The 27,558-nt window shown below is 37.0% G+C and overlaps 1 protein-coding gene across 3 annotated transcripts in view; it reads right to left on the bottom strand.

The window, feature by feature from the left end:
- Window positions 1–27,558, bottom strand: part of MSH3 (mutS homolog 3) — a 111,591-nt gene that overhangs the window by 58,290 nt on the left and 25,743 nt on the right. For all 3 annotated transcript variants that reach the window (XM_085214323.1, XM_085214325.1, XM_085214324.1), the window contains 4 exons: window positions 14,683–14,795; window positions 13,358–13,472; window positions 6,413–6,497; window positions 5,738–5,847 (listed from right to left, as the gene is read on the bottom strand). In XM_085214323.1, coding sequence (XP_085070449.1) covers window positions 5,738–5,847; window positions 6,413–6,497; window positions 13,358–13,472; window positions 14,683–14,795 — 423 coding nt within the window. The remainder of the gene's footprint in view (window positions 1–5,737; window positions 5,848–6,412; window positions 6,498–13,357; window positions 13,473–14,682; window positions 14,796–27,558) is intronic.

The following is a 27,558-nucleotide window of genomic DNA, read 5'->3' as shown; positions in this document are numbered from 1 at the left end:
GCAAAATGCTAAGGCATACACATCAGAATATTAAAGAAGCTCACCACAGATCCCTCAGTCCGCCCAAGCTACTTCAAACCATGAACACCTTCAAAATAAAATAAATACTGTCCTAATAAAAGCCAGAGAGTTGTGCAATCTAACGTATTCATGTCGCACACACAACGAACATTTTATCACTTCAAGTTACCTCCCTACCATGTAAGCTTTTCAAATTTTACAGCGTAAACTTTTCTAACTCATAAACTAAACAGTTTTCCATTTCCCAGGTTATCTTTTGCTCAGTTGGCAAAGTATCTACCTTATCCTTGGCTACAGCACTAGAAATGAAACTTCATGGTATCCACCCACTGGTATTTAAGATATTCTATCTTTCCAGAAATAGACCAGGAAAAAAAACTCTTATGCAATGTATTCTGTTCCATACATACAGGCCACAAAGTTATCTGCATACACATTCCCTTGCAATGGCTATAAACTGCTCTATATGATATATTCATCATTTATCTCACATTCTACTTTAAGCACATCATCATAGCTTTACTAGCTTTAAAGCCTGATTTAATTTTAATAATGAGATTCCAATTAATTGTTCTATCCATCCACCTTTTTCAGATTTGAACTCTTTGTTAAATTCCAGCCAACCCCAGCAAAGTGGAAGATGTTCATTTGACATCATAGTAACAGGACTTCCTACATACTGTGGAAGAACCAACAGCTGGGCAAGGCACAGGCACAAATTACTACTCAGTGAGAAAAAGGGTGCAGTATTAGTTCAACAGTTGTGTGTTCTGTTCAGACTCCTGACCCTACAAGCAGCATAGCTAGAGCTTGAAGTCAGCTGCAATACTCAGCGAGTATGAATGGGAGATGTAAGAATCACAGAATGGTTTGGGTTGGAAGGGACCTTTAAGATGGTGTAGTTCCAACCCTCCTGCTATAGGCAGGGACACCTCCCACTAGACCAGGTTGTTCATAGCCCCATCCAGTCTGGCCTTGAATGCTTCCAGGGAGGAGGCATCCACAGCATCACTGAGCAACCTGTTCTAGTGTCTCATCGCCCTCACAGTAAAGAATTTCTTCCAGATATCTAGTCTCAGTCTTCTCTCCTCCAGTTTAAAAAAATTTCTTCTCATCCCATCACATAGGCCCTGATAAAAAATGCCTTCCCAACTTTCCTGTAGGCCTCTTTTAGGAAGACCACTATCAGATTACCTTGGAGCCTTCTTTTCTCCAAGCTGAGAAGCTCTCTCAGACAGTCCTCGTAAGGGAGATGCTCCAGCCCTCTAATCATTGTACAGGGCTGCTGAATCATGGCCTGAACCTCTGATTAATCACCTGAGGCAAGCAATGAGTCAGCCATGGGAGTACAAATGAAGGCAATTTACCTGTGCTGCAGAAAGGGGTGGAGCCTGGCTCCACTTCTCCTAGACCCATTTAAGAGTTGACCACCAGTGGGGAAGGATCTCTTCTGGAGATCTGCTCCACCAGAGTCTATTACATGAGCCCAGAATAGGGTGGGTGTCTTTTTTTTTTTCCTACTTCAGTACAATAATTACGTCAGCCAAATTCCTGGATATACTATATCATCTGTATATTCATTGATTGTACAGACCATCTTCACAGCCCTCCTCTGGATCCACTCCAACAGCTCCATTTTCTCCTTGTCCATGCCTCCAGAACTGGATGCAGTACTCCAAGTAGGGTCTCACAAGAGCCAAGTAGAGAGGCAGAATCACGTCCCTTGACGTGGAAAGCTGGTCACGCTTCTCTCGGTGCAACCCAGGATAAAGTTGGCCTTCTGGGCTGCAAGCGCACACTGAATGCTCATGTTGAGTCTTTCATCCACCAGCACTCCCAAATACTTCTCCTCAGGGCTGCTCTCAAGCCATTCTCTGCTCAATCTGTATTTGTGCTTGGGATTGCCCCAACCATTGGCATTCTTGAACTTCAGGAGGTTGGCATGGGCCCACTTCTCAAGCCCCTCCAAGTCCCTCTGGATGGCATCCCTTCCCTCTAGCATGTCAACTGCACCACTCAACTTGCTCTTGTCTGCAAACTTGCTGAGGGTGCACTTGATCCCACTGTCCATATCACCTACAAAGATGTTAAATAAGACCAGTCCCAGCAGCGATTCCTGAGGAACGCCACTCATCACAGGTCTCCACTTGGACATTGAGCTGTTGACCACAACTCTTTGACTACAACCATCCAGCCAATTCCTAATCCAACAAGTGGTCCATCCATCAAAACCATTTTTCTCCAATTTGGCAACTGAGATGTCATATGGGACAGTATCAAATACTTTGCACAAGTCCACGTAGATGACATCAGTTGCTCTTTATCTACTGACACTGTAACTCCATCATAAAAAGCCACTAAGTTTGTCAGGCACAATTTGCCCTTGGTGAAGCCATGTTGGTTACCACCAGTTACCTCATCTTTATTTTCCACTTGCCTTAGTAGGTCCTTCAGGAGGATCTGCCCCATTTTCTTGTCAGGCACAGAGATGAGACTGACTGGCTTGCAGTTCCCTGGAACTTCTTTTTTTCCCTTCTTGAAAATGGGGGTTGTGTTTCCCCTTTTCCAGTCAGTGGAAACTTCATCAGATTGCCATGACCTCTCAAATATGATGAATAGTGGCTTGGCAGCTTCATCCACCAGTTCCCTCAGAACTCATGGATGGATTTCATTATGTCCCATGGACTTGTGCACCTTCGGGTTCTTTAGATGGTCTTCGACATGATCTTCACTTACAGCAGGCAGATCTTCCTTCTCCAAGTGATCTTCCATTTCCTTCTGTTTTCCTTCACCATGGTGGACTCTTACTGCCTTATACTTCCCTTCATTCCACAATCACATACCAACATATCCATTACATACAACAAAAGATATTTTTCCTTTCCCTGATAGCTACTGAAAAAGTAACGACTGCCTCACATCAGGTTCTAAGATTCTTAGATTAATTACAGTTTTATATTATAAATTACTAATAAATGCTGCACATACAAGGACAAAAAAAAATATAACGTTGTGTTTAAATGCTGTATCCTGAGACCAGTGCCTTAGCTTTTTGACTGTTGAGTGTGACAGCATCTCTTTCTTCTCCTGCTCAAACTTCATGGCCCAAGGAAACAGCATGTTTTTTCAGTCAAAAATGTTCCAACTAACTCAACTATTTTCTTTTCACTTCTCTCACAAAATTTAGGTGAGAAAGATACTTGATGAAACTTCAAAGGCAATACAGGCAAGTCAAGATAATATTTCTGCAATTTGCACAAACGTAACTTGTACAAAAAACAGTGACTTTTCCAATTCCTCCTAAAAAAAATAAAAAGTCTTCAGTGCATCATTCTCATCATTGCCATCTTAGTACAACCTGGCAAGTAAGGACCTTACACCTTATGCCTGTTTGTTTTGCTTTCCAAAATCGCATATGCCTAATGCTTAAAACATTTTCTTGGTATTCTCTAAATATGTTACACTACTGACGATCTAATGGTTGCCTTCAAGATTGCCCAAGTAATCTGTCCATACAAATTCTATCTTTATTAAACTTGACATAGTGTTTTTCCAGTGGAAGCTTATCCATCATTCCAAGTGGTTTCCAACTTTAAGGCACAGAGCTGTAATTACACTCTCTCACTTTTTGATATGCCAGGGGAAACGCACTTACCTACTGACTGGAAAGGCTGCAGTACAAAAATCTTATTGAAAATGTCACTCCAGGAGGCACAGGTGAATTAGAATTACAGAATGTTCTTTAAGTGCATTTGTGTTCATTACTGGAAACCATAACACTGGATGTTTGATGCACTATTACGTGAAATTACATGCGAAAATTACAACTTCTAGTCAGGACGGAAAAAATACAAAGAAACAATATAGCTTTTTTTCACTTCAAACAAAGACTCTAGCCATAGAACTTTCTACCATACTGAGAAAAAAGACTTAAAAAGGAGAAGTCTTAGCTCTCTAGGAGTAATAAAGAGCAGAGAAGAAAGAAGAGTTCAAAACTGCTAACTTCTACCATTGGTTCTGCACTGATACAAAGGAGAATACAAATTAAAATTTACTGGTTAAAAAAGAAACCCTTAAGTCCTCTTGCAAGAATTTTTTTTTTTTATCCCTTGTGGCCAGACAAGTGTGCCTGCACTACTGTTGAAGACTGCTTCACCTGTGGCATACATGCAACGATCTGAGAGCAAGGTGGTTAGAGCCATTCCTTTACAGGTTCTTAATCTCAGTGCTGCTCCTGCATGAGCCCTGAGCCTGTGCTCTGGCTCCCCCCACTGACAACTTTACAAACAATTCCCAAAAGGCTGTAGGGTGCCTATGGGCTGCAAAAGGTTTAAAGTAATCTATTTCAATTTATTTCTGTAAAGTGGCCCAGAAATTCTATCCATATGCTTTTAACGTGAACACCAGGCAGATAATTAACTTCTCCAAAGTAGAATTTAGGAAGGGTAAAGCCATTTTTAAGTGAGTACATTCTATACAATCTATTATCAGAAGAAAAACACAAACAGAAAAAAAGTCATACTGAAATAAATATATTAAAGCCTTGTCAAAAATTTCCGTACCAACCAGTATGGCTTCTACAAAGGAAACAGGTCTATGATACTTCACATCAGCAACAAAGGTGGGGAAAAAATAGTTACATGCTTTTTTCTTAAACACTGTTGACAAAAAGCCTTACAAAAAGGTTAGGAAAAAAATTTAGTAGCCATACATCAGAATCATATAGCGATTTAGAATATTAAAAATTGGCCAAAAAAAAAGCTTCCATAAAAACGTGTACTATCTATCAATAGCAGCATGGTGCTAAAACATTGGTATACTTGTTCATTTAGATCTGGCTCATTTCTGATATTAGCAAATCAAAAGTACAGAAGTAAAATAGAGGGAAAAGTTATTTTAGTTAGGGTCTGGGAACATCTCTCTTATGCAGAAAGCCTAGAGAAGAGAAGACCAAGAGGGGATCTTATCAAGCAGGAGTAAAATGGATGGGGCCAGGCTTTTAGGCGGTGCACTGCAACTAGTCAAGAGGCAATGAACACAAAATAAAACAGAGGAAGTTCAATTTGAACATGAAGCTTCTTTACTTTGAGGATGGCAGAGCACAGGAACAAGCTTCTCAGAGAAGTTATGGATACCTGGAGTATTCAGAACCCACCTGGTTGCTTTCCTATGTAACCTACTGTATGGAACCTGCTTTTGCAGGGGTTGGACTAGATGATCTCCAGAGGTCCCTTCCAAATCCTACAATTCTCTTAACTATTTTCTGTACAGTATAGTTGAAGATAGTAACACAGTAACTGAGTAAATTCGATGTTGATAACTCTCAAGGAATTCACATTCCAAGGACGAAATCCAGAAACTCAAATTGTAGGCAACAAATATCAAATGGAAAGACTCAATACTGTTGTTATTTATTCTGCATTAAAGGTTAAGTTTTACAGTCCAATAAAGCCTGCAAGGGAAAATTAGAAGAGGCAAAGTGCTTTTCAAGATAAAGTAAAAATTAGCATGATACATGTTACAAAATAAAGCATTTCTAATCATTGCAAAATAAACCATAGCTTAAAATATATGAGTGAGCAGTCATCACATTTCCAAACTAATAGAAAGAAACACTTAATATGCAACACATCACAGGTGTAACAGTAAAAATAACTAGTAAAATGCAGTAAGGATTTAAAATATATATTTAGCCTAAGAAAAAGAGATATCTAACCTGGATTTCATGAGCGGTTGAGTTACCCATTTCTTCAGTCTCCGACGACCAAAGGAAGTTTTAGTATGATCCAAGACCCAAAGGAGGCTTCCTTTTGTTTTCAAATCAGTCTAAAATAATAAAAATAAACAATTATTTTTAACTTAACCATCAATTCACTACACTATGTAAGCTGTCTATTTAGACTATAACATATTGCAACTAAAGCATGTTTATTGATGTTTCTAATGAATAACACCTTGCACAAAACTCCAGCAGTCATGAGTTACTTGAATATGTTTTTTCTTTAGCAAGAAAATGTTTGTAAAAAACGAATCTAATGAATTCAACCTGTTAAGTTATGTCTGTACATGAACCAGTAGCATAGACGAAAAACAAATGCTATTGCATCTGCATCACCTGACTGCTCTTGCTAAAGTAGTCTAAAACTTTAGGAAAACTTTTTGCTATTCAAAATACAATAAAGTTCCTAACTCATACTAAAACCCATTAGAGATTATCTTTCATTTATACCTCTTAAAATATAATCCTCCTTCAGTCTGATCCCATTCAAAATGATTTAAACATCTGGGTGAAATTTTCAAACTAACTAAGCCAAATTCATTAGGAACAGTATGTCAGACAGCTCTGAAAATTTCAGCAATTAAAACAAAAAAACACTATATTTTTCCTTACCTGATTCTGTAAAATTTCAAGATTTTTCATTGTTGTCCCGTTAATTGTCATGTATTCAGTTTCACTTGTCAACTGTTTGAAATTGCTGAGGAGAGGAAATTCAGATGCTATATTTGAAATATTGGCACATATATAATGGCTAAATACTGTCATGTTTCTCAAAGAATTCATCAGTTATATGAAACAAAGAAAAAATTACGTAAGAAATCAGAATCTATTCAAATATCAGTTGAGCACCACCAACATATTTTATTTTACTGCTTGGGAAAACAAGATTTGAAGACTCATTTGCTCTGCTTCTTATAATGATTCCAAGAAAACTCAGAATACAGTTCAGCTTTCTTGTCACTAATCTTGATGCACTCACTAGTAAAAGAACTGCGCCTTCTTCAGTCTTTGATGAAACTGAAGAGGTAGACACTTTTGTTAGAGTTCTGATCGCTATAGGACTAGGGATAGGGGTAATATTAAGAATACTTTGAGAGCAGAACAGACTTGATCATCATCAAAACAACATATACCAAAACACACCCTCTTTTTTTTTTTTTTTAATGACTACTAGCAGTTTAAGCTGCCGATTAGCAGTATTATTTAAGAGAAGGAAAATAGTGCATATTTAAACTGTTTCATTTTGTTTTTTAATACAACATGACTAAAATGACAGAATTTTTTGACACTCCCTAACACAACAGGAAGAGGCCAACCCAAATGTGATGTTTATGCATAGTTAGAGCAAAATACTCAACAGAGCCAACATTAATAAATGTATTAGATATGTAATCATACAGGGAATGCAAATTTCTTTGTCCCACATATATGAATGTGGTAGTCAGGACAGTGAAGTGAAGTACAAGATCCTCACTAAATGCTTCTGACAAATCAAGTCATGATTGTCTAGGTTAATCACACCACTGACTGCTCTTTACACAAAATCTAGGATGCTCTTTATTGTCTTAGCCTAAAAGGAATGACTTGCTGGGTATAATTTAAAACTGCTTTCCTGGATTACTGTAAATTTTTTTTAGTGCATGCCATTTTAGCTCTGTGGGGGAGCGCTCATACTCCAGCTGTTTGGTTAGGCATGCACAGCTGCATTATTGCTTTATATTTAAAAAAAAAAAAAAACCCTAAAATTTACAGAAGCATGAAATATTCAGAGAGTAACATTGTATATTCAAGTTGCATGCAGGCATTCAGGCCTGCTACTAAATTTCTTCCTAAATAATGGGTCAAATTAAAAGTATTTTCTGCAGAATTATTTTAGTTTTAAAGTTGATTTAACTGAGTGCCCTTAAGAAGTTCAGGGAAAGTTTGAAAACAGAGCTAACTCAGAACTGCCCCCACAACAAGCCTTAGCAAAACAGAGCTTGGAGGCAAAAGAAGAAATATCCTCCAAAGAACACAAAATTATAAGCAACAAAACAATACTTTCTTTTATGATATTCAGTCCCAGCTGATGCTGGCAAAATTAAATAGGAATGATTCTTGCTTGACTCCCAATCCTTATAATCAATACTAGATCCTACCTACTCTTCCTAAAGCACCTAAGCACCTCTTCTACACCTAGAACTTCTGACCTGGAATTTTCCCATTTGCTGCATTTTGATTTGCCACTACTCTAGCCTGTGACCTTTTAAATCCACTGGATTCAAGGTTCAAGAACTATGCCTTTCTTTTTCCCTAAAAGCACGAAGGATGCTTCTCGTCGTTTCTATCAACTCCACAAGTGAGTTTCAAGACTGGACTTACTGGCTGCAATGTTTCTACATTTCAACTAGCTGAAGCCCAGTGCATCAAAGCACTTAACACAGAGCATGTCCGGTTCACTGCAACTGTTCTGTGATGGCACTGGAAAACAACTAACTCTGCCCAATGGCAGGTTCAATTTACTAGTCCTTTAGAAGAAGACATGCTGAAGATGTTCTCATGACATAAGTTTTGTATGTTTTATTTTATTCAGCTGTTTGCTTTATCTGAGTTACTCCAACCCTACTATTAATCCTGCTAATTGAGAGCTTGGAGTATATGAGTACGGAGTATAATAGCCAAGATCAACTGCAAAATATGCTGAACCAACAATTCCAGATGTCACAGGAAGAATGTGTTTTGCTTCCACCCCCTCATCTTTCTTCAGCCTAGGATCAGAACTTGATAAAATTGTGAACAAAGAGTCTTCGTAGGGAATTAAGGGACCAAGTTACATGAGATGGAGGTTGTAAACAAATATTAGTCAGTGCTGGTTTTACAGTGAGAGTGTCAGTACAGCCCTTGTGAGAAATTCTTGTGTGCTGTTATTCGCCATCTTCTGCACCAGCAAAAATGGCCCTTCAAAATCAGTTCAGCTGGAGCACAACACATTGGTTTCTTCTGCAGGTGAGCTATAAAGGAGTGACTCTTGAACTGTAGTGAATACTTAAACAGTTCAAAACACTCATGATATAAATAGCTAGTTATTCTTCTACTGGTGAGCAGGCAAAGGTAGGATCATGCAGCCTGGGAAGAGAGAAATGAAGAGGAAACAAAAAGCATGTTTCTACTAGGATTTATGAAACTTTTAGGGAATGCTTACTAGGAAGAGGTTGATATTCATAAAACAGCTTTTCAGAGTAGAATTGCACTTGATGATGACTATTAGAGGGTTAGTATGATTGTTTTAGGACAGTAAACTACATCCTCAGACTTTTATTCTTGCATATTACCTGTGAAATGTGATAATTTTGGTCTTTATACATTCCAAGAAGCTTATAGGAAAAGTGCACTTTTAAAGTTTTTCTAATTATTTTCTCTGCAGGAGACATTACATATGATTTCACAGTAAGTAACACAGCTCAAGTGAATGCATGTTATTCAGATCGGTGGTTTTGAAATACTATAATTTTGCAAATCTCTAAAAGCTTCCCAGTGAAGCTGCAAGGCACTGCTTTGAAAGTCTACTAAACAGCAGATTTTCTTTGCTCAATTACCTTTTACAGACCTCTAGAGTCTATATCTTCAAGACTTCTGAAAGTGAATTAACCTATGCATTTAAACAAGAGTTCAGATTCAAGTAAAGAACAGTCTCTTCATTTTTCAGAAACTTTAGGTAAGAAAAACATTTACCACAGTCTAAGTAGTGAAGGAAAACAAGGCCAGGTTACATTCATTATTTAATTAACAAGACTTTTAAATTTGTGGGTGAATATTGCCGGAGGGCTAAAAAGTTTGATATGAATCCCTGATGTGACAAGAGTCCAGAAATCCCTAAATAAAAACAGTAACAACAACAACAAAAAAAAAAAAAAAAAGCACAAGATCAGGATTCGAAATACAAAACATAGTACAAGTATACAAATAAGACAGCCTAGGAGGATGAGGGGAGAAAAATAACTTCCATCACTTTTATCCTGAAATAGTTTTATCCTTTTTCTCCACTGAACACACCCCAAGGGGTGGGTCTGCAGCCTTGCTCTTTCCAGATGATTGCTGCCTCAGAACACTTTCCTTGAATGCAGCCTCAGCTTCCTAGCGGAAGAAGTCCCCTCTGCCAGTCTTCTTCTGTGTTGTCCAGAGATAAGGCACATCCTTTCCTAAGCACCTCTTCTTAGCATCTGAAAACCATACTTTCCCTTTTCCATTCCCTTATGCTTCTGAGCTGACATAGAAACCTCCGAAAATCATTTCAGTACTCTCTTTCTCAAAGTGTCATACATAGCACATGGAGAGATAAACCTATGCAATATCTTATATACACACTGTTTTCCAAAACATCAACATACAAAAGATATGGCAGCTATATATACACAGCATCCTCAATTTCAATGATACTTCTCCTGAAAATTCAAAGAAGACCACCATTTTATGCTGAGAACTATTTTTGCCTTCTCTCAATTTCATCTCACAAACTCCTTCCCATTCCTATTATAAATTCAAATAAATCATTTAGCCTCTTGTTGAAATCCTCCTCTCTTTCCTTATTTCCCTCAATGCCACTTTAACTGTTCCATCTGCTCTCTTTCACTACTACCTTCTATCTTCACTACTCATCATTCTCCAAAACCACAGTTACTCCTCTACTTCAGAAAGATGGCTAGCTCTTCCTTCCCTGAATTTCTTAAGTTTATCTATCACTGGTCAAACTGTAAGGACTACAGTCTCTCTTTCTTTTCCAATATGCTAGAAAGCATGTGTGTAATATAAAAATACACTGACACATTTCCCAGCAACTGCTATGCAAATGATGATTTTTCAAACGAAACTGGGTATTCAACTGTCTTTGAAAATCTCCCCTAGATATCTACCAGCTTCTTGTCAAAACCAATGAAGGTGTTCAGTATTTAAAGTATTAGAATACATGATAAAAAAGCTTCTTTTGTTTATTGCTAAATCTATTTTTACTTTCTACTGGAGATCCAACACAGCCTAGCCGTATCCTAGGGTCCTTCTGTGGCAGAAACATTTTTTCTCTTAATATTTGCTTTGTTGAGGAACTTAAAACTGTATTTTACATTTTTATCTGAATACCAAAACAAAATGAATTTCCCCTCCGTAATCGTTACTTGTTATAAATTTCAGCTGGAATTCTCTTCAGCTGGGACAAGGGTGTTTCTCAGAAGTAAATACAAAGGTATAAGGAATTTTTTGTCATTCTTCCTATCAAATAGGTCTTCTTCATCCAAATCTGTACCACATCAATAAACCGAAAACTGTCTCACAGCTCTGACTTCATGCTCACTGACTCATCAGTATATGCTCACTGACCTGAATTCTCCTAGGAATTCTAAGTTGCTTGACAGCACAATGGAAATATTTCTTTTCTGCTTCCTGCAGAATCACAGAAAATCCATGAACCTGACATCCTTTGTTTTAAAGGTTCTCTCTTTCCAGTATTTAAGTAGCGTTTCTAAAGTGAAGTATATAAATTTGTGTCTTGCTCAGTATATTCACATTCAATATACGCAAATGCATTGTGGCATACTAAAAATGGCAATTAGAAGTCAGTATTGGCAAGATAGAGAAGAGCTTTAGAAATAAATGCAGTAGAATCCAAGTTCCTGAGCTCAGGAATAATGGTATCCTAAGGAATGTATTTTATTTCTTCATAGTGTATCACCAAGATACCAAACAGTTCATTGACTTTCCATTCAGATGTTCAAAAATTCAAATAAAATTTGTCAGAGCAACACACAGCAAGCAAATGTCAACCGTAAGATTTGGTGTTTTTCCTTCTCAGTCTATAATTATATTTGATTTTGAGATGAAACTATTATCAGTGACTGTCTGCTGGTAGATAAACTCTCACATAATGACATTCCTCCTTTGCTACTGGGTTTATTTCTGTGTGAAATGTGAACTTGTATCCCTCTCCACTGGAAAACATACATTTTGTGATTGAACATAAGGTATTGTGACAATAGTTATTCAGAAGCTTGACCATGGAAAGTCATTGTCTGGGAGTTCACTTTCTATTCAAGATTTTTCTTAAGATTTCTCCAGTTCCTGCCTCACCATCCAAGCATTTTTCCAAACAACTGGCAAAAGGATGAGTGGGAACACCACAGTGCTAGAATGCCACAGGTTAGAGCACTCCTTGGTGGACGAAGCAAGAAGTCTTAGCAGATACCACAAGAATTGCTTTCTCATTAGGCCTATAATTCCAGCATACTTTGTTAATATTTTAATGGTGCTTATCAAGGGGAAGGGCAACTTCAGGAAGAAAATCCAAAATCCAGAATACCAAACTACAAATAATTTCCAAATACTTTAGAAGATGTGTGAAAAATATTTAAAGATGACACAAGCAATCATTTTCTGAAAGCAGCTGATTTTTATATATATATATATATATATATATGTAATGCAGGGATCCCTTCAAAATGGGGCTTGAAATTCTTTGAACATGCATGATCTATAATTGATATGAAATATTTTAAAGACAAATGATGCTCCAGGCCATCTTCTGTGTGAGAAAAGGTTGAGTAACAAGGGTCTGTTCAGTCTGGGGAGGATAAGACTGAAAGGGGGTCTGATAAATGTTCATAAATATCTAAAGAGGCAAATGGATGAGGCCAGGAACTTCTGGGTGATGTGTAGAGATAGGTCAAGGAGTAACAGCCTAAAACATGAACATAGAAAGTTCCATGTTAACATGCAAAAGAATTTCTTTACAGTAGGATGGCAGAGCACTGGAACAGGCTGCCCAGACAGGTTGTGGAGTCTCCTTCTACGGAGATATTCAAGATCTGTCTGGATGCCTACCTGTGCCACCTATTGTAGGGCACCTGCTTTAGCACTGGACTTGAACTTGATGATCTCTAGTGGTCCCTTCTAATCCCCGCAATTCTGTGATTCCGTCATTTCTCACAGAGCTGGAATGTGCTAGACGTCTGTTTTCTTTTTAATTGTTAGCTAGATTCAATAATTTAAAGAGACGTGCTGAGTGCTGTCTAAACATTGCAACGTCAGCATTTATATCTGCTTCCAAGATATAAAATGAGAGTATGATTTACACACCTCTATGGAAAAATAAAACAAATCTTGCAAAGCTGAATTACAGCATAAAAAAGAGGCTTTAAAAACCTGCCAAAAAAGCACAATATTTGTTCACAGAGTAAAGCTGAGACTGAGATATGATTGCTAGTATTTACTGACAAGATTTACAGTTTCCTTCCTAGTATCTACAAGTTTTTGCTTCTTGTTCATTTTTAATAACACTTGCCTGCAGTACCTGTTCATTTACGTTACTGACAGTAAGGCCTGTAAGAACATACTTCAAGAATATTTTCACAAAACTCCACTTCGGAAGAAAAAAAAAAAAAAATCATTTGATTCTTCCAGTTCTGATTAGAAGCTTAATTTTTTTAATGTTTATTTAAATCATTCTGAGTGAGCTCATTTCATTTAAGGCAAGTTGTCTGATAAAAGTTACAAGATATCTCTGGTACTTGCTTTGATGGAAACGCAACTTACCTTGGATTGTAAAGCATCTTTTCCAAATTAAATTCTTTGAGGTATGCAATTACTGCTGCCAGAGCACAAATAATAGGCTTATCCAAGCTTAGTATTACAGATAGTTTTTGAGGACCTAAAAAAAAAAAAACAAAACCAACCAGTTAAATCATTGTTTACTGCCTCTGTATTTTAGAAAAAGCATAATCAATTTTTCAACTTAATTGAATAGAAATCTTAATTATTCATACAGTGAATTGTGCTATCTATCAATCAACATAAATCATGGTCCCAAAAGAATGTACACCTTGACAATATCGCAAACAAATTATGAAATATAAAACACTGGATTCCACAGGTTTTTCCTCATAAAAATAACTAACAGTTGGCATAAGAAATTTCTAAATATACAAACTAAGAACTGAATTCTGAAATCCTCATTACTGTAGGCAACATCTTCACAAATTAAAAAGAATAAAAATGCCTGATAATTTACCTGTCTCAGCAAGTCTACAGAATAAAGTTTCATCTTGGTAAAACAGATATTTCTATTAGATAGTTGTTCTGCATCTAGAGGACGCTCTACTACAGTGTATGTTCCAGATGTGACAATAGGAAAATTCACTCCATCATATCTCATTATGAAAGGGTACTTTTGAAGCCTTATATAAAAAAGGTTTGTCAAAGAAATTTTTCCATCCTTAAGAATGTCAACAAATACATTGAAGAACTGAAGAAACATTTCAGATATTGTATCATTTCCATCAATTTGCTAAATATGTGGAATTTGTACTTCTCTTAACATATATGCTCATGACATTAAAAAAAGGATGCTAACATTCATTTCTATGTAAGCAGTGTTCATTTCTAAGGATTCCCCAAACTCAAAGGTGGTCCCAGTATGCAAAAAATGAAGCAAAAGCAGCAGGAGGCCTGCATGAGAATGAATAAGATGCTATCAGGAGAAATACACAGACACTGTTCAAGCTTGCTGGGCTTAGGAAAGTCTGAGAACATCTGGAATTGAAACTGACAAAATACATGAAGAATAACAGAAATAAGATAAGGGAAAACATAGGCCTGCTGCAAATAGGCAGTGGATCTGGTGACAAAGTACATGGAAGAGGCTGAGGAACTCCACGTTTTCTTTACTAGTATGATTTGCCTTGCAAAATTTCTAGGCCCCTGAAAGCAGTGGCAAAGTATAGAGCAATCAAGATTTATCCATCATGCATAGCATCAAATTAGGGAACGTTTAAATACATTGGAAGTAGCCAAGTCTATGAGTCCACAATGTATCCTCATGTACAAGCTAACAGGAATGCCTCAAAGATGTTCTGACATACCTGTAGTATCAGGCACCTCTTTTGCATAAAAATCAGTAACCAATTGGAAAGCATGACTGTATTCAAAATGGTAGTTTTCTATCCTTTCTATCCTAATTCTGTCATCTCGCAACCTGCAAAGAAAAAATAATTGAATGACTTCCAATATTTATGCTCTCTTCAAAAAGAAAGCCTTGGTAGGTTACAAAAGGATGGACTTTCTTTCCTCTTCCAGTTGAGAATGGGTAAAGACTGGAGAGATCCGCTGCACAGATGGATTGGGAACTTCTAAAAGAAGTCTTAATGTTTTAAGCTTTTCTTTTTTCCACTGCAAAAGAAGAAATGTATAGAAGAATGAACAACAACAACCAAAAAAAAAAAAAAAAAAAAAAAAAAACCAGCAACATAAAACTTGCCCAAAACAGACTTAAAGAGGTCATCAAGTTTTCCTGCAAGGCAACTATATTTTCATAAATTATAACAAGCATTGGCTTTATCTGTTCCTGAAATCTTATGATGATTAAGCAATTAAGATCACTCACGCATGTTATATATCACCTCATTTAATTATGCTTTATTTGTGAAGGCATTCTTCTCTGACGTGTACCATTATAACATTAAGCTTTCGCACTTTTTTCTTATATGCAGCAGAAAAAGCATTGCTCTTGTTTATTTTCAGACTATCTGAAGATTCTTATCTTCCTCGTGCTCAAATTAAAGATTTTGTTCAACCTTTTGGAGAGGTCACAAGCTAGCCTCTCAGCATTCCCATGGTTCTCTCTCGCACTGCTGCATTTGAACAGTATGTCTGAAATTTTCAAAAAATGGATATGCAATTCTCAGCATACTCCTTACTCCAGAACAGAGCAAAAGGAAAAACAAAAAGTTCAGCTTAAATTCAACTTTATTTTTTCCCAACATGACATTTATGACTTCCAGACAGCTTTAAATCTGTTTAACACATTTTTGCAAAACTGCCCCTTCGCATTATGACCACTGCATCATATTTCCAAGGCTATAATTGTTGCATACATTCTCCAGCTTGCCTGCAAAAATTACCATCTTTCATACTACTCATATAGTTGTCAAGGATGTTAAAAATAATAATCTAGACCTTCCAACATGTTCCTTCCAGTTTAACAGCATCAGCAAACATAGCAAATTTAGCGTTCCAATACTGAGTCATTTAAATGAGTTCTGCTCAATGAATCTTCTTTGCTGACAGCAAACAACTGAGAATTATACCTGCAGAGGATTCCAGCCAGTTTTGACGCCCATGAGAAATTATTCTAGTTTATTTCCTGTGACCCCTGCTTCCCCCAGTCTACTAATGTAAGATGGTGGAATGGTGGAAAAACCTTTAATTATTACAACATGCATGAGATCACAGGTACACATCTTATTATGTCCTATTATGTCTTATTATTGCCTGTGTGCAGGCAAATTAGTACCTGGATCAAGAGATCTGAGATATCAAAATCTGAGAGAATGAAAAGTGCGTGTTTTGTGTTTACACATACAGCTTTTTCACACTGGTGCTTTTATGAACTGCTAACTGAAATTAAAATTGAATGCCACAATATCAGCTAAATGTATATAGCTGATAAATAACAGCTGAAAATAAACCATAAAAATAAAAACAAAAAACCTTGCAATTTTTGAGCATAATCATACATACACAGTGCATCCCCCAATGCATTGAAGTAGTAACTAGTAGAAAGTGCCAGTAAAAGATGGATATAAAACAAACCTACTTGGAATCAGAGTATCCAAGCTCTAGTTTCCTATTATAATAGGACGTGAATTAACCAAGTACTCCTAGCACATTGGAATTATGCCAATCAGAGGGAATGTGTAGGGGTTATAGGAAGGAAACAAATCAATACTCTTTTCACAGAGCTTTTTAACTTTACAAGAAAAAGGACAGGTTTTCTACATTATATACTCCCATGTGAAAGGATCAATACATCTCTGAGGCTCAATTCTTAAAAATTAGAGTTATTTTCCTATAGCATGTTCAAACAGTCTTAGACTTTTCTCAGCACATCCTAGGTGATCCCTTGCTTATTTTCTTATTTTAAGTGCCTTAGTTTTAGCTGACATCCAATTAGTTTTCAATCTTTAGACCCACAAGAACTCTCTTTGCTCCGTCCCTATTCAAAATGTGTAAACATTTTTAAAGCAATTGGCTTTCTATGAAAGACAATTAGTCTGTTTCTCAACCTCTGGTAGTAACTAGCTGTTTTCTTCCTGCATTGTTCACTTGCTCCAGCCTTCACTAACAATCTACTTCAATACATCCATTTTACTAAATGAGCAAATATACTCAATACAACACTTTACAAGAACAGCACTTAAGCATTATGCTTCTTAAAATATGTTAAATCCTATCCAGAGCTTAGCAGAGTACAAGCCTCTGAATCAATCCTGTGAGAGAGCAGATCTTTTCCTTTGACTGTGGGTGAGCAGACTTAAAGACATTCTTGTAAAACAAGATTTTATTTTTCATTAGTACTTAGTATGCTCTCATAACTTTGCCTTTGGAAAAACAACACAAGGCCTGCAGAGATAATTTTTCAGAACTGAAGTCAAATTGAGATGTTTTGGAGAATAGTTCATTGGATGATTCACAGCACCTGCCTGTTTTTAAAGTAAGAGTTAAAAATGGTCATTATCTTTAATGCATTTGTAATTTTCTTTCATTGCATAACCAAACTTATCCAGTTTTATAGCATAAACTTCAGCAAAAATTAGCTTGACTGACTTTTACTGTAATAATTTTGTTCATCAGCTATATTTAAAGGAAACTATGCAAACTAGAACTAGACCATTCAGTTATTTGTAAAGACCTTCATATATTTTAGTATTTCTATTCCAGATACAGACATTGTGAAACAAATAGCAGACACCCCATCTATCTGAAAGCATGCATATGATATTTTGACTAAAGCCAAAAAAACTGTAAGATTATCCATCTATTTTTATGAAAACAAAATTTGCTGCAGAAAGTTTTTGTGTCTGTCCTTCACTTAGCCACATGATCACCCACAGGACGTTTTTCTGATTACAGACAGAATGATATGTTGTTGCTTTATCTCCCCAGCTACCAATGCCTATTTCAATCACAAGTCAATTTTCTATCAACTTCTGTAAACATCATTCTTGTCAGAACATCTGCAACAAATTGCTTTTAAAAATTCATACGACATTTTATTGATAGTCTTTGCAGTATTTCTCAGAAGAAACAATCCTTATAGTTGTACAACACTGATGAGGTTAGTCAGTGAAGAACACTGAGCTTCTCAACAACCTTCTACACTCCTTGCATAAGCATTTCTGAAATGAACCTGTTTCAGGATTTCAAATCATCAAGTGAAGTTATGAAGGAATCTATAGTGCCCCTTATCAAATTCCCTGCTCTCAAAACTGCACCGAGTTCTTATGCAGAACTATCTTTACTGACCACATAAGTTACGGAAGTTGTCTGAAGAGGTGATCATCAGCCGCCTTTAAGTGTACGAAATCAACATGCTGACAGGTAAGTTTGTAATGAGTGGGATTCTAACAAATACACATTAATATACACACACACTTGCATATAAAAGGCAAATGCTCACCACAGCATTCTCAGTAAAATAGTTGGCACTTCATTACTGCTGTACAATTCAAAATTAAACATGCATACACATTAAACTTTGCATAAAGTATGCTAAGACTAAGTTTTCTATAAAGAAGGAAAGCCTTCCTAGGGAAAAGTAAGAAACCCACGAGACTTTTACCCTGGAACTACTACCCTGCTGTACCCATTCCACTCAGGGAGTCTTTAAATACTGGGATGTTTTGTATATCCATACATCAGAACTCAAGTTTACAAAAGATACTGAATTTTGGAGGGCAGATATTTTATTACTAACACTAAGCACAGACTTAGAAATAGTCTGCTACGTAAATTTTCTCACACATTTTTATTCAAACTGCTCTTTGTGCTTCTCATAATCCATTCTGCTAGGATCACCAGTGTGCCACTCTACGGAAAATATGCCTATGCCACACAGAAGTGCAAGGTAACCTGATCATCTTAATCCCTTCAGATATCCAGTACTCAGTAAGACTTCTTATTAACATGCTGAGCAGAAATGATATTTGCTTTATGTTTCATTGCAGCGTTGCCTTTGTTAGGCAATTTGTTTCTAGCTCAGGGGCTCTAGCTTTGAACTTTTCTATGAGAACTGGAGAACAATCATCCTTCCTTTTTCAGACAGTCTTGGCATGGAGCTCCAGTAGCTTTTCTGGCAATGTCTCAATGACATTTCCAGGCAGCTGTTCTTTTGGCACCATCTGCATACATTTTTAGAAGCATAGCTTTTTTCTCCTGCCACAGTAAAGCACTTTACCATATTTGCTCTCAACAACCTTCAGCCACCAGACAGTGCTGCTGCAAGGAGACTGGCAACGCAAAAACCTCCTCTGAGCATCTGCCCATCTCAAAATGATATAAACCACTGATGCCAGTAATAACCAAACAATTATCATGCATGTGCATCCATATACTACATTCCACTATACGTACATACACTTCACCCCTATCCTAAATCCTATACAAACATCCTGTCCCAAAGTCGTCACTATCTCAGTAAGCAAATCTGACACACTTTTACGCACACATTTGTAAATATAGATTTAAAGAGAAAACTTGGGGAAAATTCCTTGCTTATCTTCTACTGTCTATCAAAATATCAACATCTGATATGTGCATCTTGACTTCCTTTTAGTCACCTTAGCAAAATTATGGCTGAGCAGAAACTCCAACAAAACTGCAAATCAAATGCAGTTTGCATTTCAAATCAAACTGCAGTTTGCAATCAACTGCAAAAAAAAAAAAAAAAAAAGGAATTAAGGAAATTTTCTTTTAGCTTTAGGAAGTTGGAGATAGGTGCTGTCTGATAACAGCCTTCAGTGAAAAAAAACAACTAGGTACTACAGAATAAAATACAAACACAGATAGGGCTCCAAAAGCTACTGTGTCAATAGATGGACACAGACAAGCTGCCTCTTCCAGCCTCCTTCCATTTGCCAATCTGAAGAATGGTATGAGATGCACTGTACTTCATTCATAGAAATCTGGAAGAAAAGATCAAGAACTACTAGGAGAATATTTATAAGTACATACAATGCAAGATAAAAAAAAAAAAAAAAAAAAAAAAGCCAGTAAGGATTTATCAAGAAAAAGAAAATTCGCTCAGATTAAATTAATTTTCTTCAACAGCAGAGTAACAGATTCAGCAGAGAGAGGAGAGACTCTGGGAACTAGCTTTTTACATGGGTAGATAGTGATAGAACAAGGAGAAATAGCTTTAAACTAAAAATGGGAAGATTTAAGTTAAATGTTAGGGAGAAATTCTTTACTCAGAGGGTGGTGAGGCCCTGGCACGGGCTGCCCAGAGCAGCTGTGAATGTCCCATCCCTGGAGGTGTTCAGGGCCAGGTTGGATGGAGCCCTGTTCTAATCTGATCTTCGCATGGCAGCCCTGCCCATGGCAGTGGGCTGGAACTGAATTTAAGGGTTGGTCCCTTCCAACCTAACCCTTCTGTGATTCTGCAAGTTTCCTACATGCTTGATTCAGCGAGGTTAGTTAATACTGTTTCACATAATATTCTCATAGCCAATTTACAGAAGCTTGATTTATATGAAAACATTTTTTATAGAGGGGGCACAAAACAGGATGGAGAACAGAATACCCAGAAAAGTACAAGGATCTCACCACCCAAATGAAGAAACATGTTTTAGAAAGATCCATGAAGCTTAATGGCACACATGGTAGCATTCAGTAATTCAGTTATCACACACACACACACAAAAAGAATAAAAATTAAAAAAAAAAAATCACACAAAGGACAGCTCCATTTGCAAATTACATAAGCTTGATGTGACTATAAAGAAAGTTAGAAAACAAGACTTCACCTCAAAATGCTCTGACATGCTGACGAAATTATGTGAGTTCTCTCAAACACATAGAACTGTAATAAAACATATGCACAAGTAGAACATGGAATGAGTGTGCAGAAGCTCTAACTTCTGCAGGAATTCTGTTCATTAAACATCCAGAGCATATGTAGTTTACTTGCACAATGACAGCACTGAGTGGTTCCTATCCAATGAATAACACTATTTTAAGTCATCTGCCTTACGCATTGTTTACTGCACTGTTATCCTCCATCTGTGATATCCCATTGTGATAGTTTGTCACCAGAATCACCACTGAATCATGGTTCCTTTTCAAGACTAAATCAGCCTGTTAAAGAAATCCTCTCCTTTGTATGAACTTCCAATAAACAAAAAATTCCTAAAGTAACATCAATTGCAAAAACAAAACAAAACCAAAATATAGGAACATGTTTCAAACACTAACAAATATTCATTCAGACACAATCCACTATGAAAAATGCCTCTCTGAATCAAAGTGCAAGCAAGGATAGAGTGAAGACGTGCATCCAATCCATTGCTTCAGATAGCTTGGGCTGACTCCTGTGTCTTGACTCTCTTTTCTGAACACCATTCCCAACCCTGATTAACAGATCTGAGACTACTATTTCTGCCCTAAATTTTCTGTTATCAGTTATACAAATTCAAGGGTTGGAACTTTCCAATAGGATTGGCACTTTTCTTTTGTATGTACATTTCTTTCTCAGAAAGATGATTTCACTGTGATACCTTTCTGTCTCAGAACAGTTCAACAGATTTCAGATGCATGCTATACTGCTCTCCTAGAAACTCTTGGGGAAGCAATGATTGAAAAGAAAAACCACAAAATAAACCTTTTTGCTAGCTTAACCTGATTAAATGGCTTGGCAACAATGAAATGAAAATACGGTAACTGTCAGGACCACAGCAGATAGCTCTGATCACAATTTCTAAGGGACAGTGTGGCAAAAGCCACCAGCACATTTTGGAACACTGGCTATTTTCCTATTTTCTCAGGCTCGTAACACAGTCTTCACTCAATCCTCCCTGAGACCAAAAGTGTTATTTCTTTATTTGGTCAACAAGAGTACTCATCCCTTAGAGTCTTTTCCTTGCTTTCTGCCCCTTCTGACTCCACCAGCTCTAAGCTTTCTTATTTCCACTGCTCAGCAACAAGACTATGAGTGTCAGCAGTATCACAGCAAGCAGAGCAGAACAGCATGTGCCACCTTACAGGCTGCAGTCACAGACAGAAACGAAAAGTGAGGAGTAAGTGCAAAGTCAGACCAAACTAAATTTTTATATATAACAACAGAGAAAAGACTCTGTGATGGATCTACCACAGTTACAGCCTGAACTCCCTTGAGTAGCACAACTTGAAGGAGTTGTGCAGGACAATGGCATGTTAAAAGCGATACAGCAACACCAAGAACAGAACAATTATAATTATTTTTAACTGAAACCACAAGAAGCTGAGTGCCAATGTTCTCATGGATGTGATATGTGCTAGAAACGTGTAGAGAACTGCTGTTCTTGGAGAAGTACAGCAAAAGTAATGTTTAGGGAAAAAAGATTTAATTCAGAGAAGCAACCCCAGGGGTGAGGAGTCCCACCGACAAAAACACTCGTAAAAAAAAACCAGAAATGTAATCCAGGAATTTTTATCAATATTTTAATCTCTTTTTTATATATTTCTCCCAGAAGCCAATTGTAATTAATGCTGAAATATTTGCTTTTACAAAGATGATAGCCTTCTGCAAAACACTGTTACAAAAGCTCATCTAAAGAAAGGCTTAAGATAATTTTATAATTAACCAGAAAATCTGTAGCATTTTAATACTAATTAATACTATTTTCGATTATCCTGCAACACAGTGATAATTGACTCTCAGGACTCCCCAAAAATTGTCAAGCGTTTTTTTTTGGGGGTGTGTGTGTGTGTGTGTGTGTGTGTGTACGTGTGTGTGTTTTGTAGTCGTTTTTTTGTTTATATGTTTTTAAATAAAAGGGACTTGTCAGGAACTGTTCACACCAACAGAAAATAGGATGGCAAACAGAAAAACTGAGTACTGTATTACATTTTCTGTATCACATCTTTTCCTTAGAGAGTTAAAAAGATTTGAAGTGCTTCATAACTTCAGCAATAAATTAAATAACCGGAAGAGAGTGACTACAACTGAAAGACACCAAGGAATACTGGCCAGGAAGACAGAAAGAAAAGATAATTTAATTACGTTAGAATAAAATGACTTTTGAAACTCATATACAAATGATTACTATGAATTAGGGACTATCACCTTGTCCCAAAGAGTAGCATTTCTAGTATCCCCCTCACAACCCTACACCTCCTTCACAGTGTTACACACCACTGTAAAGTAGATGTACTACTCTGCTTCATAAGGTCATGTGTTAGCAGATCATGCTTGTGTTGCTTGACAGGAATACTAAACTCTGCCATTCTGAACAGCAGAAATTTTTTAGAACAAAGCATTTCAGTTTCCCTTCTAAGCCTTCTAAAAAGGTTTCTCACCTACCAGATCTTGTGGTGAAGTCGTAACCATTGTGCTTCTGTCAAATTGCTACCTACTGCCACTAAAACTCACCATTATGACCTCATTCTAGGATCAGACTGATGGAGGAAAGCTTGGTAGAACATGTCTGATTCAAAGATCAATCTTTCCTGGGAACAAAAAGTGATAACCAAATCCAGTTTGAACAAAGTCAGTTCAACGTTTAGCAAAGTTTCTAATACACTTTATTAATCCCTCGTCTCTTACACCATGTCTGAGCAAAAATCTCTCAGGCATTTTTAGTTTAACGTATTTGAAATATCACTGACCTGCAAACATTTAAAATTATTTAGAACCTACACACATATAAGCAAAATATTTAGCAGTTTGTCCAAGAAAGGTGACGCTATTTAAATAATCATGAATTAAAAGCAGATGGCTACAAAGACCACATATTTCTGGAAAGATTCTTGAATCCAATCTAATCCTGTGACTTCTTCACAGGATTAAAGAGAACTCCGGGCTGAATACTGTAGAACATATCAGCTGCAGAACATCTGCAATGGTGCTAAAGAGACCTGCTGAAGCACAAACAGTGCCTTTGCTCAGGATATGAACAAAAGCACATCGTATAGCAGTGATTAGAGAACATAAATGAGAATTTGAATGGAAGTCATCATCTGCTTATGAAACACCTTTTCCAAAGATTACATAAGAATTAGTGGAGACGATGACAGAGTCCATCCATGTATCTGTTATAAATCATTTCGAACTAACCTCCCACACTTCTACTACAACTCTACCTGCCAAGAACTGTCAAAAACATAAATCTTGTTCTTCAGTCAGCATGAGAATTGTGGTAGAAATATACTAGGAGCAATAAACATGTAACAAAAACCATGCTAAAAAAGTGAATTGCTTCTGCAAGCAGAAAGGCCATACTCAGATTTTCCCCTCATCAGTATATTGAAACCAGTTAGGTTAACAGCTAGGTTCTGTTCAGTCTCTTACACATCTTCCTGTGCTCTGCAGAAACAGTATACTTGCTGCTTGGATTTCAACTTTGTATAAGCAAAGTTCATAATCTTCTATAATAAAGAAATACATACATGCTAATAGCAAAGCAAAAGAGAACTTTTACAAGAAGACAGTCTATCTGTTTTGTTGGGCTGGACTGGTGTATTACGCTGATAGAAATGTGGAGGTCCCCCAGGGACGGTCTGAAGCAGGGCGAAGGCCAGGGAGCAGATGGCTGTACTTTCCATGCAGATGTCATGTGGGAATGGAAGAGCTGAACTGCCTCCAGGAAGAATCCATCTATGCCTTGTTTGCATTACATAAAGTAATATGCTGACCCCTATCTGGAAACTGATCAGCAGTCAAAATTAGCTACATGTAACTAATTTGGCACTCTGCTCCATCACTTTGTGTTCACAGCTGGAGAAATCCTGATACACCAAAGAAACAAGTAGAAACTGGAAATTGTCTTTTTTCAGTTTACTAGAAGTGCAGATCACAGTTCAGACCAGAAACAAGTGCCTAAAATTTCTTGCATGCATTCTTCAGCCATGTCCTGCCAGGAGAGACTTAACTTGCTCTCAAATGTCACCCAGTAATACACTTCCAAAGATGTGTATTTCTTTTAAGAAAAAAAAGAGGAGTGCTGAATCCTCTTGACTCCTTGCATGACACTGTAGGATTACAAGCAAACTAAAAAAAGAAATTAAATAGAAAAGATGAAAAAAAAAAAATGCAGCCCATAACAGCTCACTTGAATTTACATTTGAAAAGAAAGTATACATTACTGCTTCCAAATTAAGCAGACAAGTCATTATATCTGGCTCAGGCAGAAAACCTACAATCATTCTTGAACTCGTGATCTAAACCACCACATTATTCTAAGAAGCTATAATGAAAAGGAGAAAAATAAACCAAACTATCTGTTTTCAAGATTTACATCATTTTATCTGGATTTTTTTTCGCACAAGATTTGATATTCTCAGGTTTTTTTTTATTTGCAAAATAAATATCTGATTTATATCCAGACTTGAAACTTCTGAGTAGTTATTCCCTCAGGTATTATCTATCCTTAAAAAAGGAGGGAAATATATTCAGCTAAGCTGCAAGACAAAAAAGCACACAAACAAAACAGTGTATACACAGCACAAGAGTGCGAATCAGAGTCATTAAATAGGTCTACAGATACCAACAATAAGAACATGGTTAGACTATGCTGTGCCAACTGTAACTGAGCTAGCAGAAGTAAATGAGTAATATTAAGCACAATGCTTCATAACTGCTGTTATTTGCTAATGCTCATTCGCCTATTTCTTTCGTTCTTGTTATTCTTGTTTTTTTCTATACAGGTTAAGACACTAAAGAACTTTGGTATGTATTATGTGCAAAGAGAAAGCAAGCAAACATACCAGAATAAAGTAATTTTAGTACAATAAAGTCAGATCATTTTTGTGGCAGTGAAGACCAACTCATACTGGGCCACACTGGGCCAAGTATGATGAGATAAAGAGAAATAATTATTTCACTTTTTTTTTTTTTTTTTAATTTGTAAGACCTACCAGTTTGGACCTCCAGTATACAGCACACATCAATAAACTGATCAAATACAAAGGGGCAGCTCTAATGTGATTAGTGAGCTAATCAAATGAAGACAGACTAAATAAACTGGGCCTAGTTCATATGGAGAAAAATAAGGCGGCAACTTCTACCTAAAAGGCATATAAAAAAATCCTGACATTTGTCAGAGGCATACAATAAAAGGACAAAACCAGACACATTGCACAAGTTGCAATGTATTCAAAATACTGCTTGGACTTGGAAAAAAAAAAAAGTCTTCTCCACAAAACCAGTTAAGCAAGGTAAAAGGTGGTAAAGACACTCTGAAGACTCTGCCATACTTGAGGATTTGCCAAGCTGGGCAAAACTATGTGTGACCTGATCTAACACTGAAGACAACTCTGCCTAGAGCACAAGGTTAAGCAAAATTACTTCCAGAAATCCCATCCAAGCCACTTTTTCTCAGGATTCAAAGAAATAAATGATTCAACAAAACTGTGAAAGCTATTAAATGCAATATAAGCCAGATACAGCTTAACTTCACAAATTAGAACAAGGACATACGGGCTGGCCAAGCAGCCTTTCTTACTTTACACCATTTACCAAGCTGTTTCCTCTGTGCTGTAGGAAAGAGATGAGCTCAGAAATGAGCAGAGGCTGAAATAATTATGGTTCTAGAATTGGACTGTGACTACACTGTGATCCTACACAGCATCTACTTGTATAAATTCCTTCTCACGTATCTCAGAGATTCAAATAAGGTTCTGAGCAGCGGATGCTCTTTGGAAAAAAGACTCATTTTCCATGCAGAAATTCTCTTTATAATGTCCTGACTTAGAGAACTTTGGTCATCCAGTAACTAGGTGAGGAAGAGATACGCATTCCCATTTTCTCTGGGATAACGTCATATGGAACAGGACAGGACATTCGATTTAAGCTGATTATTTAACCATATCTTTCTACTGAGAATGTGGCACAAAGTCTCTTATATTTTGATTTCTGGCATGCATAGCTAGCTATTCACGTTTCATTTTCCTCTCATGCCTATGACAGCATCATTTGAACTGACTCCAACTGAAAGGATATGACAGATTATGTAACTATTCAGTCTACCACGTTTTTCTTTCTTTTTTTTTTTCCCCCCTCCCCCCCTCTATTTGGAAGATCAATGTTTGGAATATCTAACATATTCAAGTTCCATCTAACTGTACAGAAGTAAAAATATTATGCTACAAAAAGATCATGCAGCTCTCAACATTTGTAACTGCAGATGTAATTACAGATCATAAATAAAATATTCAGCATCTCCATCCCCAAATCAAACCCACAATGTTTTGAGGAAGCTTCAATAATGAAAATGTACATTACTACAAAGTTTGCCACTGTAGATGGTCTATACCTTGTAAGCCTTATCTTCCTTTCAAGGAAAGATCCAGCTGTATGCTTCTACAGCACTTTTAGCAACCAGCTCATGAAAAGAAAACTAGAGTAAGGAATGATTCCATAAGGCCTTTTGTGTACTTGGAATGAACACTGTAAACTTAAAGAACAAAACACATTCAAACCATGCAGTAAAGACCTGTATATTTTTGGATATTAATATATAACAATCATAGAATCATAGAATGGCCTGGGTTGAAAAGGACCACAATAATCATCTAGTTTCAAACTCCCTGCTATGTGCAGGGTTACCAACCACCAGACCAGGCTGCCCAGAGCCACATCCAGCCTGGCCTTGAATGCCTCCAGAGATGGGGCATCCACAACCTCCTTGGTCAACCTGTTCCAGTGCTTCACCACTCTCTGAGTGAAAAAATTCCTCTTATATCTAATCTAAACCTCCCATGCCCTG

Source organism: Meleagris gallopavo, chromosome Z (assembly GCF_905368555.1).
Source record: "Meleagris gallopavo chromosome Z, MGAL_WU_HG_1.1, whole genome shotgun sequence".
NCBI lineage: Eukaryota > Metazoa > Chordata > Aves > Galliformes > Phasianidae > Meleagris > Meleagris gallopavo.
This window is presented reverse-complemented; position numbering and strand designations above follow the sequence as displayed.